The 22765-nt window shown below is 40.7% G+C and overlaps 1 protein-coding gene and 1 long non-coding RNA gene across 2 annotated transcripts in view; both read right to left on the reverse strand.

The window, feature by feature from the left end:
- Positions 1–22765, reverse strand: part of LOC121682158 (transcription initiation factor TFIID subunit 4-like) — a 115176-nt gene that overhangs the window by 83458 nt on the left and 8953 nt on the right. The window contains 1 exon segment of the mRNA XM_042062203.1: positions 4068–4240. Within this exon segment, the coding sequence (XP_041918137.1) occupies positions 4068–4240 (173 nt within the window).
- LOC121682159 lies at positions 11527–12001 on the reverse strand. The gene is made up of 2 exons (XR_006022448.1): positions 11803–12001; positions 11527–11761 (listed from the first exon to the last, which is right to left on the reverse strand). It is a non-coding gene; the product is annotated as an uncharacterized LOC121682159 (long non-coding RNA).

A 22765-nucleotide genomic window follows, 5' to 3' on the forward strand; every position in this document is an offset into this window, starting at 1 on the left:
TGACCCAGGTCAACCCTTTCATACTAAAATTGTCCCTAGTCGAGCATCAGTGTATATATAGGGCAGGAGAGGGATATCAACTTTCAGATACATGGGCACTGCTCTACTTGAAAGCACAGAGCTATTGATTACCACTTCCCGCATTTCCCAGAAAGTGTTTTTTTGTAATGAGTATCCATAGGTGTCCACTAAAAGAGCTAGATAGAGCCAAGGAGGCTAATCTCAAGACAATACACAGAAACATTGTATGGCAATAAGAAGGGCTCTGTCACCCCCTGGTGGTGAACAAAGGCATATACAAGTATACCGGTAGGTATGAAGTGAAACTGACAAATGAGAGACATTGTAATTGACAGGATAGTTATCAACTGTTTTACTGGAATCAATGAATGGAATCAATGAATCAGATCCTTCACCAAGGAGGTTATGAGCCATGTCTGTTTTGTCATTTGGTTGGTTTGTTGGCAGTATTATGCGATGGGCCAAGAAGGAACCCACAATATTGTGGTGCTGATCCGAGTCACACAACACCCAAATTATTAGAACTGGGATCACAGCCTACACAAAATTGTCAAAATATCTATAAAAGTTAAGCCTGCATAATCAGACAGAATGCAGCCCTAGTCCAGCACATGAAAATATCAAGCGCTGTGGATTCCTTTTATTAACTGCCACCATTCACTTGATGTGGCTTGCAGATCCCCTGTTGTGGTGGTGAGGAGGGAATCAACTACTAGATTATTTACCAGTTTACCACCAGCCTTTTGCCCCTCTTACCACATCACTATCCACAATCACCCCTCTTACTAATAGTGAACTGAACACCAACACCCCCCACAGTCAATACAACGGAGATAAGCTAATAGCATGATAGGTTTAAGTCGAGACAGACCAGCTGAACTTGCTGAACCAATTGCACGTCCTCCTCCCCATGTAGTGGCAGTACAGGCCCAGAGAAAAGTAAAGAAGTCAATTACCTAACAGTTCACACAAATGACTAAAAACTAAAATAATCCACATCATACAGTCAGTCAAAAGTGAAGTCAGCACAACTCTTTCCAGCTCTTTCCACTGACTGCCTAGTACTGTCAACATCAAGCTCAATGCTTTCGTTCTGGCCTTCAGAGAAAACCACTGAGCTCCATGAACTCAGAGAAACCCACAATATCCCCAATGAACTTCCTCTTCCGCTGTCTCCCAGTTAGTTACGTACTCTCCCACCAATAATAATTGGCATATGAACGTTGCCTGTTGCATGGTTTTTCCTCCACCTTTTTTTATTTTTTTAGAGTTGCTCCATTTCAGCCAGCCTCTCTGTCTTAAGGTGACCCCAAACGATCCAATCTTTCCATAAAATGAACAATCACAACCTTCTGTGACCCCTTGAAAAGTATGCTTTTCCTTGGCTCAACACACAGGGATGCCAACAGGTAAGGGGTAGAAAAGGTGAGAACATTGCAAGGAAAGATTAAATTCACCACAAGTATGGGACCTCAGAGCATGTTCTTCTGGGACGTTACATTTCTGGTCTTCTCGGCTACTTAAAGAGAAATTGTGCATTGAATTAAGTGCATATTTTTTATATCATATTCTTTCACACCTAAAATAGCACCTTTGCTATACTTTTACTGAGTGATCATTACGAGAGCTACTTTTAACAGTTTTAACAGTCAATTAACTTGACACTAGATTTAAGAGCAGTAATTAAGCATTTAAAACACTTTATTCCATGGATGAGGTCCGATCACTGGCTCATTTATCCCGGAGGAACAGAGATAACCACAGGTAGATGATCGCTAAACCAACATGATGAATATTCATCTCTCAGGTGACAGTGATGAAAGACCATCTAGCAGGTAGGTTGTGATGAGCGCACCTCTATGCAAAATGAATGAGCTCATTACCCAAGGCAAACCAAGGAACAGCGGCAGCCATTAAGAGAATGGTAATCAATCAGACTTAATCGGAAATGAGGATATGGAGAAAAATAATATGAACTTAATTTGATTAAACATGGTCTTACCTGTTGTGTCTCACACACGTGGCTAGCATAGCCAAACATATGTAGAGTGAGACTACATACTGGTAAAGAGCTTTTTCTAAGTTTCTAAGACATGTTTCTTAGAGATGTAACAGTTATACAGTGGTTAGTGAGATACGCACTTAAATGCCATCAAGAACAAACATGGATGGAGTTGGAATTGGAATTGGAACTGTTGCAAGTGGCACATGCCTCTATTAACCCTTAGAACCCTAAGCTGTTTTTAGGGCATTTTCACTACCTTTATTCATAAGGATTTATTCTGGTCATTGTAAGGGCCACACACACATATTATACATTGTTTTTTTTCAGCAGTCTAGGCTATACAGATCTGCCATAATTTCATGTATTAGTAAAAACATTGATTTTATTTTGATTTTTAAATAATTAAAATACAAAAAGCATATTATAAAAATTCTTATATTTTGACATGTATCTCACCACAGCAAGCTCATAACTCTACGTGCATTTCATGTGTGTGTAGGGCAGACTGTCCTGAATCAGGCAATATAATTGCCATGTTGGAGGGATACTCTGGGGCTGAGCAATTTACAGAAATATGTGGTGTGTGATTTACGTAAATAAATGCTATTTTTTATTTAGTGATGAAAAATGACCTTTCTGCGCTCCATATCTGTGACACGAACTGATCTGACCTGACTTGACCTGAGTTTGCGTGTTAGCCTGCGTGTGGCTATGGTGTATGCACTCATAATGATTCTCAACTTATTACTGCATTGCCGTAAACAAAGTAAAGGCAAAAAGGTGTTTCTCTGTTGAACAAATTGGGATGCAATGTGAGCCTTGAATTGGATGCCATGCAGGAATTTGCTAGGATCTCAAAACCGGATTATGAACATGCTTTGCCATAGAGAAACACACAATAGCGTTGGATTATAAACATGCTTTGCCACAAAAACAGACAAAAACGTGGGTCAAGTCCAGCTATAAGAAGTTATTATTTTGCGGTTACTTCGTCTGTTTTATAACCCAGAAGGATGTACTTGGTATCAAATGATAGCTCTGTGTCTCCTCTCTCATCTGACATGCGTGGCATATCTATCCGATCACGGGTCCGTGAGTAATTCAAACGAGAGTAATTGGTGTGCAGCATTGGCTTGTGTACATGACGTTATTATTTTGCAGTCATATCGTCTGTTTTTATAAGCCAGAAGGATCGATATACAATGTACCAATGGATAGCCCTATGTCTCCTCTTTCATCTGATATGCTTGCTATATCTATGCGATCACGGGTTCGCGAGTAATTCAAACGAGAGTAATGGGTGCGCAGGTGAACGCAGAGACTGTTAATATGATGCAATTTGATTTCATTTCATGATTTTTTTTTTTTTTCATACTTGATCGTACAGACAAGTGTGTAGTCTTGTTGCAAAGCCCGACTTCTGCTCTGTCACGCAATAAAGGTTTCATCTCGCTGTGATGAACGGTTCCGGAGCAATGTAACAGAGAAGAAAGGGTGTGTTTTTTGACGCACTTTGCATCAATCGGGTTCTAAGGGTTAAGAATTATCAAATCAAACTGACTAATGATCAATCATAACATAGACATGAGGCATACACACAGGAATATGGATAGGATAGTCTACTTCAGACAAAAATCTGTTTCTTTTCAACTGTTCAAGAATTGTTTTCTTTAGACCTTTCTGATAACTAAGTAGTCAGCTCATTCTAGAATCTTGTAAAACTGAAAAAAAGGAAAGACAGGGTACCTGACAGCTGACTAACATCAATATATAGAATACACAATTATTTTCCTGGTGAGAAATATATTCAGTAGGTTCTAAACCACTAGCACGAAAAATATCACAACATTAAAACAGATATACACACACATACATGCACACGCACGCACGCACACACGCACACACACACACGCGCGCACACACACACGCACACACACACACACATACACGCACACACACATGTACACACGCACGCACACTCACACACACACACACACACACGCACACACAGTGTGGGACAGCAGGGGTGACCCTGTCTCACCTGGGGCGTGGTGACTCTGAAGGTGGCCCCTGTGGTAGGCGCGGCCGGCCGGGGGGAGATGCTGCTCTGGGCTTGGGCTTGGGCTTGGGCCTGGGCTTGGGCTTGGGCCTGCGCCAGAGCCTGCTGGGGCACCATCACCAGCTGGCCCATCTCTGTCCTCACCAGAACCATGCCTGCAATGCAACACACACAGACACACACAGACCACGGTTATTTACAGCAAAGTCATGTCATGCATACCACGTGGCTCAGAAACACACATCATAGTCATATACAGTGCCAAGGTTGGAATTTCACGGCGGCCACCTTGCGTTGGCCGTGATGCCCCTTTGAAAATCGGAGGTTCACAGGCCACTGTGGCCTTGGTGCCCCCTTGTTTCAATATTCTGCCTTGTGTCCGACTAATAGCGATTTCTATGTAGCCTATGGCCTGTCAAAATAATCTAAGCATTCACAGCACAAATTAATTTAGTCTTATATGCAGTACAGACAGTTCACCCATTCTTCTCTGATGAACTACTCGCGAAGTAGCCTACTCATCACACAGACATCATGCATCACATCACATGAAATAGCCTTTTCTCAGCTTTTAAACAATGTTAGCCGCTAGTTGCTATGGTAAACGGTTCGTGAGAAAAGTAACTTTAATTTTATCATATTATTCTATAGTTCTCACAAACTCTTCCCTCAACACGACAAAACATATATCAAAATAAACAGCAGACCTTTTGGAACACTAAGGTGTAAAGCATTCCCCTGTACAGTTAGCCAATCCAGAGTAATCCGGTTTTGAATATGCAGCAAATTTCTACATGCATGTCTCCAACTTTGGGCTTTAAGTTTCACAATGTGTTTAAATTGTTCAATACACAATTTCATAACAGCCCAAATACAAAATAAATGTTACAAATATCACCTAGATATCTGTAAATAAAATCAGAGGATATATAACTGACTAAGAGTGTGTCAAAGTAGCATGCATGTAGGCTATTTGAGTTTTATATTAAATTGTTCAATACATGATTTCATAACAGGCCAAATAGAAAAGAAATGTTAAATATAGCCTAGATATCTGTAAATATTAAAATCAGATGATTTACAGTTCTATGTAATATGACATGTTTCCTGTTTTTGTAATGTTTCATGATGCAGGTCTGCTGCTGTGAATAGGCTAAATACAACTTTGATCATTTTTATCTACTGTATAGTTAACTTTGGCCTTGGTGCCCTGACGTGTGGCCTTTGTGCCCCCCGTCAAATATGCCCAACTGAAGGCTAAGTGGCCTTGCCCCTAAAATTATGAAATTCCAAGCCTGCACAGTACAGTCATAGAAAGACTAAATCCAGATACAGAGCTGTGCAGATGAGTTTCAGAACTCCGTTCTAAAATGATTTCACACAGAATGATGTGGTAATAGCCAAAGACCAACACTGACAGAGTGAACACACCACTGGGAGAAACTGTCATAGTAGTGTAACACATGATATCGCACAGAGCATTTCAAAACTGGCACCATATCCTCCAATACATACTGCTGGGATTATCGACATGTGTTTCCCAACAAACCATATCAGTTGGAAACACAGACTGGGACACAGTTGGGGGCAGAGACCAGGGCTGGGCTTCACAGTATGACATGGCTTGGCTGTGTGAATATTGTGAATGCATGTGGAAACATAAGCACAGCAGCAAGCGGAACAGAGGACCATTCTTTACTGCATAACTATGGCATTTGAGGAGTAGAACGGCACAAAATAAACAGAAATGCCAAAAATAACTCAAGTCATAAACAACACATCAGCCACACACCAAAGTCTCAAAACAGTATAAGGTGACAAAGAAATAAAATAAAGCAGTGACTTATCACATCTAATTTGGTCATAAGCAATTGCAAAAAGATGCATGACAACTTCTGGCAACAACTGGCGTAGAACAGAACCAGGTTGTGCAATTGAGAGGCAGTGAGACTAGATGGCAGTACTGTCAAGCAAATCAACTGAGAGCAGGCGCTAACATGGGAATGCGCTCCGAGACAACACACCAGTACACATGCTGAAGACAGATCCCTTCTGTAAATCAGCTCATTGAAACAACTCACTATGGCACATACACTTGTCTACCTTCAAAGCTTTAACAGCAGTAACCATTTGCTGCCAATGTCAATGCAAATGCAAATCCCCCCGCCCCCCCCCGCCCCCTTTGAGTGGCCCAAAAAACCTTTTTTCTCTTTTCTCCCAACCCAATTTTAACCCTGCATTTTGGTCTACCACCAGTTTAAGTTATCACATAAAAAAAATATTTAAATATATTTGCTGAAATATCAATCTTTATGTTGTTTATTCCTTAAACTTCAAAACATTAACATGGAGATACATAAAGGACATATAAGCATAAACTGCAACTTATTTGGTACATATTATAGGGAACCTACCATTTTAATAGTGAATATCATTACACAACAATATTATACTAATGTATTTCTACAAGTCTGTTCAATTTGCTAATTCAGATGGAGAATTGGCAAGATCTTTGACAATTGTGCTTTTGTTTGAGTCAGGATAGCTTTCTCTGTGGCGTTTAACCACCTGTAGTAAGAATTGTTTTCTTCTTCTGATTTGGTTAACATCGCATTAAAGTCCTGTATATTAACGCCCCTTTCTGCAGTGTCATGTGGTGATTCTTCATTTCTTGGCTTTCCATGGCTTTTTGTTCTTCCAGTGTATTTCCTCAGCAGTCATATACTTTTGACCGAGGTAACAAGTTCATCTTTGCTTAGGCAGCGGTTAGCATATGGTACACTATTCTGCCTTTTGCTGCCTTGTTACAGCTGTTGTTTAAATCATTCAATGGCAATAGTGTCTCAAGAGAATATTACTTATTATTGAAATATATTACCCTGGAAATTCCAGAGTTCTCGCAAAAGTACAATTGAATTGTCTCTGCGAGACACTCTGGCAATGTGTAATGATGCACGTTACTTTTGCCCCTTGCATCGCGAGGAACCAATCACATAGGTGTGTATCCAATATAGGCGGGCCATGCTTTCTTCTTTGTGGACTTTTTGCATCTTGGTCATGACTCTGTAGTATTAACACAAAAATAATAAATCCTCTTTTCACGAACGCGCTATTGTAGCTGAGCCATATTTTTGGGGAAAGTTAGACTGTACCCACAGTGGTCTTTCCTACATGCATCCAGGCAAGTTATGTGGCTATGGGCTTCCATAACACCTCAGCAGTGCCACAGACTGATTGCCTCCAACCGCCCCACACTGATGGAGTTATTTGTGCAAAAGCAGCCCAACCAAGTATGGAGTGTATAAATGAACTATTTTAGACTAGTCAGATTGGTTAATTTCTTTTCAAAAGGTTAACATTTCTGTATTATAACCTCTTTATTATAATATTTTGAGATACTCATTTTTGGTTTTCATGAGCTGTAGATCGTAATCATGATTAAAACAAAAAAAAAAACACTTAAAATATTTCACTTTATATCTAATGAAAAAGTTTCACTTTTTGAAATAAATGGGGGGGGGGACTTTTTCGCAATATTCACATTTTTTGAGACCCACCTATATATCATTAATATCAAGATAAGAAAAATTGTTGTTGAAAAATCATGTAGCAGAATTCGATCAATATGGACAATATGATCTAGTACATCCCAAATGAGGGACTATTAAATATTAGGGTATGAAAGTATCTAATGTTAGGCCTCCCTACAACCATTTGTCTATTGTGGGTACGTGCAGCACACACTATGTGGTCTGTATCATGAGCTGTCTTATGCCAGCACCTCCGAGGTGGTCATAATGGACTTGTGTGACAAAGTGTTGAGTTTGAAGCTGTGGCACTAAAGTGGTGGTGAAGTACACAATGCTGTTCCTGCCCTGCACGCCTGCCATGAAAAGGCCTCGCACACCTGGTGTAGGCTACTCGCCGATCAGACAAGGCACTATCAGACGCTTGATTTCAAGCAAGTGAGGTGTCAACAGGTTGTCTTTGTCACAGGGTGGTCCAATCCACCATCCTGACTGACGGGCATAGCTGTGTGTGATAGGCTTCAGCCGCAGTGCTGGTCTGCAAAGCCTATGTGTGTCATTTTGAGCAGCAGCTGTACTACATCTGATCTGAGCTAAATTATGCACACTTACCGACAGTACTATACTCAGCAGTGGTGGACGAAGTACACAAATTCTGTACTTGAGTGAAAGTAGAGATACACATGGTTAAATGTTACTCCAGTAAAAGACATAGGCATTTATTGAGCCTTTCTCCTTCATTCAAGGACAAAATCAACTAAGAATTTTTGTATGTAGAAAGAACTAAAAACAAGCTAATGTAATATCTTATCTTAGATACTTCAAAGTAACCACTTTTGCTTTGTTGAATCCTTTACACTTCTCGGACCAAATCAAGACGTTCCCTTTTGTGTTTGATAGTGTCAGATTGTCGATCATTGTACAGTATATCATTGTATATCTGTCTGTCATTGTCTATCATTGTCTATCATCATTTGCTCGATAGTGTCATGAGGTCAGTTATGGTAACATCAATGTTGTGAAAAGGGGTCAACAAGGTACAGTAAATAATAGTGGATATAACTATAACATAGGTGAGGCAACACCATTATTTAAAGCCTAGCACACCTAATAGAAAATACACATGTAAGTACACATGTATTTGGACAGTCTTTGTTCCAAAAGGAACTTCAGCTGTACTTCAGCGGTCACAAAATATAGTGAAAAATTTGTAAAAAGTAAGATATTTGGCCTAGAAATGTACTGGAGTAAAAGTAAAAAGTTTAACAAAATTGAAATACTCAAGTAAAGTACAGATACATGAAAAAGCGACTTAAGTACAGTAATTGAGTAAATGTACTCAAGTACTGTCCGTCACTGATACTCAGGTGATTCAAAACCAGTCCGAAAAGTTGAGACAGGACCAATTTCGGTGTCCACCACTCTAGTTCATCCAAAACAAACCAGAAAAGGGACTCAAAGTGCTAAATACCGGAATTATCCTTTAATTCTTTCACATAGATCTCTGTTTCTTGAGGTCACTGAATATAGTACTGTCGGTACGAAAAAAATAGACGGTGCTACCTAGCTCGAGTTGCTCCAGCCAACAGGCTATATTTAACATTTATTTTATATTTGGCCTGTTATGAAATCATGTATTGAACAATTTAAGCACAGCTCAGCTTTAAGAAACTCAAATAGCCTAGATGCATGCTTAGCATTTTGTGATCATTAAGGCTACTTTCACAAACTCTTAGTCAGCATGTACTAACATAAACATGTAACATTTATTTTGTATTTGGCCTGTTATGAAATCATGTGAAACAATTTTTGAAACACATTGTAAAACTTACAGTAAAGACCAAATTTGGAGACATCCATGCATGTCGAAATGTACTGCAAATTCAAAACTTGATTACTCTGGAACGGCTAACTGTACAGTGGACTGCTTTACACCTTTGTGTTCGGTAAGGTCTGCTGTTTATTCTGATATATGGTTTGTCATGTGTTAAACAAAGGGTTCGTGAAGTATTCCACCGAGATGAATGGGTAGGGAGATGGACGCAAAACCTTCAGTAGAATTATGTTTAAATTTAATTATATTATTTACTTTTCTCGTAAACGTTCACCACAGCAAATAGTGGCTAATATTGTTTTAAAGCTGAGAAAAAGCTCTTTCAAGTGATAGCCTATTGTCTGTGTGACGAGTAGGCTACTTCTCGAGTAGTTCAACTGAGAAGAATGGGTGAATTTGGACGCACTTTCTTTCTTGCGCAGTCACTTTCACAGCACAAATTAATTTAGTCTTTTACGCAGTGGAGAATGTTAAGATTATTTTGACAGGCCATAGGCTAAATAAAAATCGCTATTAGTAGGACGCAAAGCAGAATATTGAAATAAAGGGGCACCAAGGCCACCGTGGCCTGTAAACCTCAAAAGGTTTTCAAAGGTTGATTTTCAAAAGGGGCATCACGGCCAACGCAAGGGGCAACGACGGCCATGGCCGTCGTGGCCGCCGTGAAATTCCTACCCTGGTTCAGATTAAGGAAGCTTCTGAGGCCATAGTCTAATTCTCTAAATACGTTTCTTTAAAGGTGCAGAATTCACATTTGTTTATGTTTATGCTTATATTTAAATTTATTAGCGGACGCTTTCAGTATTCCCCAAGAAACTTGTTTGTTTTTGTTTGGGGGACAGGCTGCCCCCACTTTCTTTGTTTCCAGTTTTCGGAACCTGAGCTGCCTGTTGAGGTGACTGTTTTTTTTTAACTGTACTCACAGAATACGAAGCTAGCGCTCTTGCCACATGGTGCTGTTAGTTCATGCATGAGAACTTTGCACTTTGCCAAGCTTTTAAATTAGGGCCCAGTATCATATTTGACATGATTCCTATTTGTTAAACAATGCTAAGCTATATAGTCTACAAAATTAATAAATAAACAAAACCCCACAGTAGATTCAAATGCCTGGTCAACATCTGATCAATGTGACAAAACCACATTAACATGTGACATGTGCATCTGTTTGATCTATTTAAAACCTATTTGATCCCCTATCAAAACATTACTTAGTACTTGGTAAAGAAACCCTTGTTGGCAAGTACAGAGGTCGTTTCTTGCAGTTGATTACCAGGTTTGTACACATCTCCGGAGGAATTTTGGACCACTCCTCTTTGCAGATCCTCTCCAAATCTTTAAGGTTTCGAGGCTGTCGCTTGGCAACTTGAAGATTCAGCTCCCTCCACAGATTTTCTATAGAATTAAGGTCCGGAGACTGGCTAGGCCAAAGTCCTTTTAGGCAAGTCCCTCCACTCAGCGGCCATTTTGTAAGGCTTTTTGGGCACTTCTCGGGCACAAAGACTATACATGGCAGAGCAAGATAGTTTGTCATAGTTCAAGGAGATGTGTCGTTGACTATTGATGAGCATATGTAGCAACCGGCCAACAGCAGCAGAATAAATAACAGGCACACACCTGATATAAGGCCGATTTTCTCCAAACTGGAATGCTCAAAAATGCTAAACATGTACTTGAAATGATCAGAAGGGTTTGGGGATCATGAAAACGTGCCCAAAATTCACATTCTTAACTCTAAAGAACCAAGACCTTAGCATATGTGGTAAAATTCTGAGCTATGGCCATAGACTTCAATGGAACAGTCGCTGCCTCTGCTCTGCATAAAGGGGGATTTTGACACCCACTGCCCAGGATGACCCATTTTTAGGGTCCTGGCTGAGAGAAGGAGGTTGTCACCCAGGTACATGGCCCCATCCATCTTTCCCTCAATGCGGTGAAGTCGACCTGTCCCAAGATAGCATAATGCTATATGCTTCCATCTCCATGCTTGTTGGTGAGGATGGTGTTCTTGGGGTCATAGTAAGAATTCCTCTTCCTCCAAACACTGTGACTTGCATTGATACCAAAGAGCTCGATTTTGGTCTCATCTGACCACATCGCCTTCTCCCAAGCATTCTCTGAATCATTCAGATGTTCATTGGCAAACTTCAGACGAGTCTATACATGGGCCTACTTGAGCAGAGGGATCCGGCGCTGCTGGATTTTAAGCCATTACGGTCTAGTGTGTTACCAATGGTTTTCTTGGTGACTGTGGTCCCAGCTGCCTTGAGATTATTAACAAGCTCCTCCCGTGTAGTTCTGGGCTGATCACTCACCTTTCTCATTATCACTGATACCCCATGAGGTGAGCCCTCACCTTTCTCCTGATCATTGATACCCCACAAGGTGAGATCTTGCCTGGAGCCCCAGATAGAGGAAGTTAGGCGGTCATTTGGCGTTTCTTCCAATTTCGGATAATCGCACCAACAGTTGTCTCCTTCTCACCCAGCTTCTTGCCAATGGTCTTGTAGCCCATTCCAGCCTGGCGCAGGTCTACAATCTTGTCCCAGATGTCTTTAGACCAGGGCTTGAAAACGAAATTATTTTTCAAACGTTCCGTTCCGAACGGTTCAGGTAGGCCTATGTTTAACGTTTTCGTTCTTGCATGCGTTCCGCCACCAACATATCGGTCCTGAACTCGTTCGGAACGCAAAATATCGTTCGTTCTTAAAGTTCCGGCAGTGTTTGGCGGGCCTATCAAGTCTATTTTTGTGGACTTTACCTTAGAATAGACGTACTCATTATTTTCCCCCTGATTTAGCCTATACCGTAGCTATGCCCAAAAATAATAAATCACAGGCGGCAACCAAAAACATTCAGATGGGCTATCCATCCCATAGCCTACAGACTTACTGTAGGCCTAACCTATGCCTATAAATAATTTCTTATCAAAAATATTTCTGGATACGTGCTAAACTCCTTACCTGGTTGTAGCCTAAGTTTTATCCATATGGAGATCTTCAAAGGCTTGCGCTATAATTCCAACCCTGTTTATAAACGAACCTGTCTGTTGCTGACAAGGCCTATCTCCCGTTTAACTCTTCTACATAGAATAGGCTATAATTGCACAAACATTTCAAATCCCGACTTTAAAACGACAAGGCGTGGACAGGCAAAATAGGCTATTACGCATAGGCTACAAACAATTTCCAAATCAGTTTCAGTAGCCTACACTACGAGCTGGCCTAAGATCCGAAGTGGCAGACGGATAGGTTACATTACAACAGCAAGACAAAATATACACATTTGGACCAAAGGTCCATTTATGCGTTTTTTGTTTTTTTTTCAAACTGCAGAAATCAAATTATTAGGCTGTTCGCCTACAATTAAACAAGTAGAACACTTAGGATATGCCTTTGTGAAATTTTATAAAATATATAGAGAATGAAAAAAAAAAAAAAAACGTTATTAACCGGTTTTGTGGATATCAGAATAACATTTCTGTTCCGGAACAGTTGAAGACCATTTTGTTTTCGTTTCCACACCTCGTAAAATTCCGTAAAATTCCGTTCGTTTTCGATTTTCGTTTTCGTTCCTTGAACCGGTTCGGAGTTTTTTAAACCAGTGGCGGCTGGTGGTTATAAAAATAACGGAGGAAGGAAGGTGCGCTTGATTGGTGTTGGTGGCAAATGTGAGGTTGTGATGGTGTTGGTGGCATATGTGAACAATAGAGTATGTAGGCTGTCTACCCAGACACATTTGAAGCAGCAGTATGTACTATGTAGCATTTTAACTGGCAATGTCCGACCTAAGGAGCTAGGCTAGCATGCAGTAGCCAGAAACGTTGTGGGTTCAATTCTTGGCTTCCACCGCACTTGAGCAAGGCACTTAACCCCAAATTGGTCCAGGGACAATGGGCTTTGTAATATAATTGACATGACAGCTTCATGGAGATATTATGGACATGATGACTGCACTGCTTGATCGTTTGATTTGCGTTTTCGTTTCTGAGGCTAGTGGAGAGCGCGTGGGCTCTGCAATGGGCTGGATATGTCAACAGGATAGCCTAATCTGAGGTGTTGAGTGACTTCACACAAAAACACAAAGTTTATAATGCTTGCCCCCATAGATTGCGTTATAGCTAATTTCGAAGCGCTGGCAGCCAGGGCTGATCTCCGGCTTGGTCGAATCAATTTTTGTCGGGTTTTTGCTTCCCCCAACACGGGGTGACCCTAAGGAAAACAATTTTGGGGTTAAAAATGGCCGGATTTCCCTTTTAACAATCGTTTAGTTAAGGCATAACTTGGATGATTATAATAACACAAAACTATCCAATTTTTTGTATCAGAAAATCCCTGAACTGTCCACGTCTGTGACTTCCCCAATAGCAGGCAAGGTCAGCAGTATAACCCATTGTTTTCTGTGCTACCAGTTAGCCATGAGTATTGTCATAGCCTACCATGTAGCATTCAGTACACTAGCCTTACCATCTTTTTGGAATATGAATTTTTGGAACTGGTCTTCCTGCTGCTTTGATCCTAACCTTTGCACTGTAGTTGAATGTATAAAAGGGTTTGTTCAATAAAACATTGACAATGTCCTCTGATTCCATTGTACTCTTTATTTCAATTAGCAATGTAAAACAAGCTTTCCATTCAACACAAGATTCCTTGCTGGTCCGCAAATAACGTTCTTGCATGGTGTAATAACTGATAACCGCCACCCCTCCCGAGCAGCTAGCTGCTTACTGGTTCACCGTTGGCGATAAATTCCAGAGCCTCTGGCTAGACCCACCCATTCAAACGGAGGAGCTTCCTCCCTTGTCCATTGAAAATGAGGGGATTCACGAGCCGCTGGGGTCTGAGGCGTTTATAATGGACATCAATGAGGGGTTTGTGTTCAATTGTGTGAAGTGTTCAAATAGTAATATTAACAGTAATTCATCAGATTAACAATTCACTTTATATTAACTTTATATATTTTTTATTTTTCTCTTAAGTTCCTCCCTTTACTCAATGAAGGAGCCTCCTGTTTTACACAGGTAACGGGTGGAGATTAGGAGTAAAGCGAGAAAAACTTTCCTAAAGCAAATACTAATCTGTGGAAGCCAGAATTATGTATGGTTGGTAGAAATGCAAAATAATTGATCTTTTATTTTATGTGATTTTATGGATTTTCTTTTTCTATTCTGTTGAAATAAACCTACCATTAAAATTATATACCATTAATTTCTTTGTCATTGAGCAAACTTACATAATCAGTGAGGGATCAAATAATTATTTCCTCCACTGTATCTTCATCTACTGTACACAGTTTAAGGCATCTCAGAGCTTTACCTGAAAAACAATTAAGAAATGCCCGTGCAGTCGGTGAATGGGTTGTGGAGAATCCATTTCACAGTATCAGAAATTTGTTGCAGAAGCACAATGAAAGCTGCTGGTATCTATTACAAGAACAAAAACTAACACACTACTATAAGTACTAAAGAAACAGATTTTAAGAGCAAGTCGACTTGGAATTGAAGCAGAGTGTTTAGCACTGATTGCGGGCCCTCTTGGTCATGAGTTTGTGAAATAATAACAGAAACAGTTTCATCACCACTGGCTCATGGCAGAGAACCGGAGAACACTAATTCTCCCTCTAATCTTACAGGGAGTCTACACCAGGCACGTAACTGAAGCGTTCAGTTTGTATAGCATCTGCAACAATTAGCTGCCACTATAATCAATAGCACTGGCTACACCGGATGTGATAGCGTCCAGTCTTCTAAAACAATTTTTTACGTTACGTGAACGGAGCGCTTCAGTTGCGGACCCGGTGTAGCTCAGGTATTTAACTTCAAGCTATTAGATACTTTTCATACAACACACCTGCCAGTATCTATTTGTTGAGACAAAAGAACATTCACCATGATTGTGAGTTGCACTGTCCCTATGGAATTAAATCAGCATGAAGGGACTGTTCAACACAACCACCAAAACACCAAAATCAAAACATACACCTGTGGTTAGTGTCACCAATGGACCAAGGAACACAAATATGTGCCTTTGAGAACAAATTTCTGGCCAACTCTTAAAGGAATTATCCAGAGTAAAATGCACTTTAGATCAATTTACAGATGATTGGGAGTACATATGTTGAGTTGACATCAAAATCATGTCATTCAGATGTGTTTTGAGAAAGTTTGTTTTCACCGTTTTTAGTCAAAACCCTGGAAGTGACCCGGGTATGTCATTTCGCAGCTACAAAAACGCAATTTTTTTACCTCTTCTACAGTTCCAAACAACATTACACTTACGCGGTAATGAGTAGAGGGTCCCTAAAGCCAAACCGAAGTATCCCAAGGTCTTTATGTGGTCGGATAGAGTCCAGAATGAATTTCATCAAGCCAGAACCTTTCTGGAAATGTTGCTGCTGCAGCTGTCATCTTTAGGGGAAAGCGGTGAGGCGCGGTGGTTTATGGGATGAGTAGTTCCTTCGCTCGGAAATGAAAATATGTACACAGTCTTGTACCTTTGACTTTTTTTGGATTTTCTCTTAGTTTTTTCACTCGAAATGATATGTTGTATGCTTATGAGTTATGCCGTAGCTGTTTAGCCTAAGACATGCTGTAAAACTCTTTAGATACGGATTTTTCCAAACGTCAATGGGACAAATGAATGGGAATCTTACATCCGGCACCTAACCGCATTTTGGCTGTGGGCGGGACTGTGCAGCTCTATTGGTGGCGTTTTGAGCAAGTTTATTTGTATTATCACTGAATGGGCTGACAGTGATGCTAGTGAAGTAACACTAGTTTCTGCCCCCCCCCCACACACACACACACACACACACACCTACAAGACTTTTAGCACTTTTACATCCCTCTCCCTATGCTACAGACCTTTTATTTATTTTCTTATTTCATCACACGTCAAAACACACACACACATATCTGACTTTCTCCAACTTTTGCACATCTCCATAGAACTTTTATTTATTATTTTTGATTTCTCCTCCATCTACCCATGTCCTTGATTGCCTAGCCTTTCTGCCCCCCCCCACCCCCACACACACACACACACACACACACACACACAAGACTTTTAGCACTTTTACATCCCTCTCCCTATGCTACAGACCTTTTATTTATTTTCTTATTTCATCACACGTCAAAACACACACACACATATCTGACTTTCTCCAACTTTTGCACATCTCCATAGAACTTTTATTTATTATTTTTGATTTCTCCTCCATCTACCCATGTCCTTGATTGCCTAGCCTTTCTGCCCCCCCCCCCCCCCAACCCCCACCCCCAACACACACACTTACATCATCACTGTCATCACTTCACATACATACAACACACTGCTTGCTACAGTAAGCCTCCTCTACATACTTGCTGCACACTGCCCCCCCCCCCCCCTACATACACAGCACATTATTTAATCAGGAAGCTTCTCCAACACACATCCCCAACATACTTACAGCACACTGCCCACACACACACACACTACACACACACACACTACACACACACACACACACACAGTCACTGCTCCACTCCCCTCCCGCCCACACACACATCTTCACTGTCATCACTCACATACATCATACATCCAGTACTCTGCTTGCAATAGTAAGGGTTAGGGCTGTCACTTTACGTTCGAAAATCGATTGCACAATCGATTGGACCAACCAACACAAGTTTCGAAAACTAAAATAGGGAATCGATTTTAACCAAATATGTACACTATTAATTTTAAACGAATTAAACAAATGAAAAAGATAGATGTAACAAAACTCAGGAACAAGCAGAAAAATAACAAAGAATTCCGAAGTGCAGTAAGCATTGCGAAAGCTAAAAAGAAAATTCCCACCAATTTTACGCACCGGAAACAGCTTTTTCAATCGGCTGCTGTGCTGCTGTTTTTTTGCCAAAAAATTGAGGACAACGCGATCAACCTGTGCGACATGAGAGATACGAGTGATAGGCCCTAATAACTTGAGGATTTCGATATGGAAGCACTTCAGGGTTTGGGTATATCAGACTATGGAGAAGGACAAAGCGGTATGCAAACTGTGCAGTCGTGAGTTCTACGTAGGCGAAATTTGTTTGACATTTCTAATTGTAAACGCAGCCACGTTGAAGCCTGCAGTAATATTTTTCACTGATGTTATGGCAGTCCACTCTGCTTATTGTTTTTCGAGAATGTTGCATTCCTGTTTGTCATTGTGCACGAAACTTCACGCCATTGTGCGTCTTCAAGCGCCCCCTTTACGTTCGTCCTAATGCCTGTTAGTTGTTCGTGGATTGTCCTATATTTGGTGTTGAAAATTAAAACGTCTTTAGACATGAAAAATCGATTTTACAATCGATTCAATGAACAATTATGTCTCAAGAATCGAACAGGATTTTTTCACAAAAGTGACAGCCCTAGTAAGGGTTGGTGCCACGAAATAAAAATCGGCCGCCACAGATGAATATTCTATGTTTAATTTAATTTAAATTAAATATAAGGTCAAATCCTTGCATTGCCATTGAGCTGCGCTTTTTACGCACGCAGCCTTTCCTTGCCCCGCCCCGCTCTCTCTCGTAGCCCGCTGCCACTCCTCTGCATGTGCATTTAACAAAATATTCACGATTGTTGAAGGATTGTTGTTGCCACATAGAAGCATTGCATAGAAGACGTCTGGCTAAATTGCTATTAAATCCACTTAGCATCGTGACCATGCTGCGCAAATGTGTTCAAAACTGCTGCATTGAAGTGAACTCTGCTAAGGTCTTATCACAACAAAGTAGGCTACATTGAAGAGACTAAACTAAGTTAAGTTATGAAATCAAGCAGTATCTCAAAGCTAACGTTAATACTGTTTGGATGTCGAATTTAGCATGCTTAGCCTACTTACAGCTGCTTGTCAATTTCGTTGAAGGGCTCATTTTATTGACTCTAACACTGAATGTTTGCAAAATCCCGATGTAAATGGAAAAGTGTTTTCCAAAATTCAAAAGTGCTTGTCCCAAGGAGAAGTACGAACCTTTATTTTAACTATGTAGAAAACGTTATGAATTGCATCCACACATCAGCAGCCTTTCAACTGTGTTACAATTGCAAGGGTTCCCTAAAACGTCTTAAAGTGACAGGCACTCAATTAGACCTATACACTACCAAGATGATCTTAATTCCCCTCCCCCCCCCCCGTTGTCAAAGTCAGCTACCGCCACAAATTGAATCCAATTCTGTGGGAAACACTGGTTTCAGTAGTGAGTAGAGATGCACCGATTGCAATTTTCTGGGCCGATTCCAATTTTTCATAGAGTTTGACCTGCTGATACTGATTTATTTTTTTATCTTTTCTTTAAAAGAACATTTTAACATAGAAATTGTATCAACTTTTCAATAATGGAATGGTTGTTACAAAAATGGAACAGGTGAAAACAGATTCTTTTTCAAGTCTAACTTCAGCTGCAGTATCAAACTATAATGCTTCCCAGTGTGGGACATTCACACACTACTAAATGCACAGTTATGGAACAACCTTTTTTTCCCCCTCACATCCAATATCCAACTAAAAATACAAAAACTATTTTCACGATCGATTTGAACATGCTGCCATGCAACATTTATGCATTTGCATTTACGGGAGGGTGAGGGAAAAGTGGGAATATCACGCTAACACAAGGGAGAAGTGCTAATAGCGATTGATTAGGTACTCTGCCATATGTATGAAAACGGTGTGTGTCTGTTGAAAAACTTCCGCCTGTTAAAAGCAGGTGTAATCCAAATTCCAGTAAATTTTGGAGGAGAGTGGAGTAGAACTAGCTCGATGATGTTTTAAGTCCCCATCGTCGACTTCAAGGTAGCGCTGCGACCGTTGACTTTAAGGCACCTAACCCTAACCCTTGCCTAACCCTATGCCTTGCCTAAAACACCAAACACCGTAGAGCTAGTAGGGGTGGGCGATATGGCCTAAAATTCATATTGCGGTATAATTTGGGACACAGACGGTAAACGGTATATATTGCGGTATAATTTGGTGTGTGAATTTCAATATAGGTCTAGCAGGTTCTTGCATAAAATAGTCAAGATTGTTACTTATTTAAAATTTATAGTGCAAAACTGCAATTATAGAGAACATTATAAAACTTTAACTTCCAAGCAGTATACATTTAAAACAAGGCAATGTCAATTTTAAAGTGAAACATCATTCCTGTGCAAAATACTCCTTTCCCTTACTTTTCTTATATAAATAACACAAAATAGCATGCAAACATTTAAATAATAATAAAAAAAAACTTCAAGTACAAGAGGTATCTTTTGCCCAAAGATATAAACACAAAATTTGAAAATGACTTCAAATGGAGTGCAAATCAACAATTAGCTTTAGAGACTTGAGGTACATGTAGACTGAATGCAAGCCTGTGAAAATAACTTAAGATAAACAACAAACAAGCTTTGTGTACTGTGTGCGTCAGTGACAAAAGAAAACACTGAGCATTAGTTTTACACCAGTTTACGGCAGATTTTTAGCTAAGAACACAAGCTGGTCCACATTCTCGGGCTTTAGTGCAGACCGGTGGCACGTAACAATATTGCCACCAGTACTAAATGCCCTTTCTGATGGAGCACTGGTTGCTGGAATGCACAAGCATTTACGAGCCAGGCTTGGAAAATTAGCCTGGTGCAACTTCCACCACTCTAATGGATCAGCCTCTCCAGGTCCACGTCCACATCCAGTGCTTACAGGTAACTAAGTAACTCTACTTCAATGGCGTCTCTGTCAGGGAGTGCAGCTGGGCCTGGAATGGATGCCTTTTTGAAAAAGCTGCCAAGACTGCGCTTAACCTTTTTAGGCTCTCCAACTTCTTCAGCAGCTCCTGCGCTGGCAGGTGGTGGTGAATCTGTGGAGGATGCAGCTTGCATCTGCCTCTCCAGTAGGGCTTGAATTCCTGCCACTGCTTTAGTCTTGACATAATCTTTTCGGTTGTCGGCTATGTATGATAATTTGAATCGTGGATCGACAAGGGAGGCCATATCGAGCAGATCATCGGTGGCAGGGTCCGAGTACTTTTCATTTAAATACTGGAGAATGGTCCTCTTCATATGCTTAGTCAGTTCTGTGTAATCCTCAGCTGAAGACAGAACCCTGTTGTTCAACAGATGGAGCACAGGTTTAAGGTAGGACACACTAACATAGTCTTCACCAGAGAGTGCATCCGTGAATTCCATCAGTGGACTGAGGGCCTTGTTCACCGACTCTAAGACATCAAGGTCTTGCCAAGTAGGTACCAGGTGCCTGTTTTTTTTTTTTCGCTTTCAGGACTTGCGATATGGCCTTCTCCTGCTCCAGTACCCGCTCAATCATTTGTTGCCGTGACCCCCATCGTGTTGGCGACTCTGTGATGAGGCGGTGAGGGGGCAGGTGTAGCTCAGGCTGGGCTTTGGCCATTGCTTTTCTCCTTTTACCAGAGTAAGAAAATGCACTCACAATTTTCTTACACACGCCAACTGCACGCTCAATCCGGGGGTCTTTCACACTTGCCTCTGTTGACAAAATTGTAAAATATTAATTAGTCCAGCTCCAATAACAAAACACTTGACATTTCCACTATACAGAAAGATAGGGAGCTACATACTAGGATTGTCTAATAGGCCTACTAGTTACAACAATATCCAATTTAGACTTTTTGACACACACATATAGCCAGCAAAATAGTTGGGCTATCTATGCAATATTAAACTAACAAGATATTAAAACTTTAACTTAGCTTTATTAAGCTAAGCTAAATAAATAAATAAATAAATAAATAAATAAAAACAGTAACAAAATAACAATATCGGCTAAACCTACCAATAGCGAGATGAAGCCTGTGGCCGAAGCACTGAAGTCGTGTCCATTCATTCAGTTCCACTGCTTTAACAACATTGACGCCGTTGTCGGTGTTGATGCATACCATCTTCTCTTCGTCCAGTCCCCATGATTCGAGCACTTCCCTTAATCCCTGGGAAATAAATTCCCCTGTGTGGTCTTCAGGAAATACGCTGTTTGCAGGCATTTGCTGCACAACTTCCACTCATCGTCGATGAAGTGGATTGTGAGGCTAATGTAAGATTCCATGGTGCGACTCGACCATAAGTCCGTGGTGTTCGCATACTGTTGTATGTCACAGAGCTGCTTTTCCACTTGAATGCGGACCTCAGCGTGTAGTTTGGGAATTTCTACCTCACTAAAATAATTGCGGCTTGGCACCACGTACCTTGGATCCAGCGTATTGACCATGCCTAAAAACCGCTTCTCTCCACGGTTTGAAAAGGCACCATGTCTTTGCACAAGAAAGGTGCTATAGAATTCGTAATGTCTATCCACTGCTGGCTTTTTTTATCATAGGGTGTACCTTTTGAAAATGCCTGGGCGATTGAAACCTGGTGTGTAACTTTTCTCCCACTCGAGGACTGACTTGGTTTTTGAGGAACAGCGCTACGCATTCGTTGGCTTTCCTCATATTCGAAAACGTGTTTTGATTTCAGATGGTAGAACAGATTGCTTGTGTTACCTCTCTTTGCTGTCACTGTTGACCGGCATATTTTGCAGATTATGGTTTTCTGCTCACTATCCGACACTTTAAATCCAAACCATGTCCATATTATGGACGTTGCACCAGTCTTTTTTACAAGCTCCTCCTCCTCCATACCTTCACCGCTCGCAGCCATTTTTCCACACCTGTGGCCTCCTCGTGGTTGTTGCCGGTCCCAGCAGGCCAAGCGTGTTGCAATTTGAGAACATAATGACCTATCGCAATATGCCGGTATAACAAAAATCTCTATCGTTGGCCAAATTTTTATCGCATACCGCTTATACCGTTTATATCGCCCAGCCCTAAGAGCTAGGTCTACTCTGTATGTCATTGCTTGTTGACATATCATCATGTATGATCGCTAAACTAAGATTCTTTTAATGTCGCAATTGGTTAACTGTGCTTGTGGTTCAGATGTGGGCACGCAATTTGTGTTGTAGAGGGGGCAGGGACGGGCAGTGATGAGCGCTGTTTACGTAATGAAGTGACATCTTAGTAAATTCCATGCAATATGGCAAAGCAGTGCATTCGCTTTCTGCTTATAGAAAAACTCGGTATTACTTTCATTGTACATCCAGCTCTGAGTGTTGGCCTTTGCTAGCTTCTTCAAACTTTCAGTGGTGGACTAAGTACACAAATCCTGTACTTGAGTGAAAGTAGAGATACACATGGTCAAATGTTATTCCAATAAAAGTATAAGTCCTTCTTTCACATTTCCACTTGAGTGGAAGTACAAAAGTACTTGCCTTCAAATGTTCTTAAGTATCGAAAGTAAAAGTCC

The sequence above is a fragment of the Alosa sapidissima genome, chromosome 14, assembly GCF_018492685.1.
Source record: "Alosa sapidissima isolate fAloSap1 chromosome 14, fAloSap1.pri, whole genome shotgun sequence".
Taxonomy (NCBI): Eukaryota; Metazoa; Chordata; class Actinopteri; order Clupeiformes; family Clupeidae; genus Alosa; species Alosa sapidissima.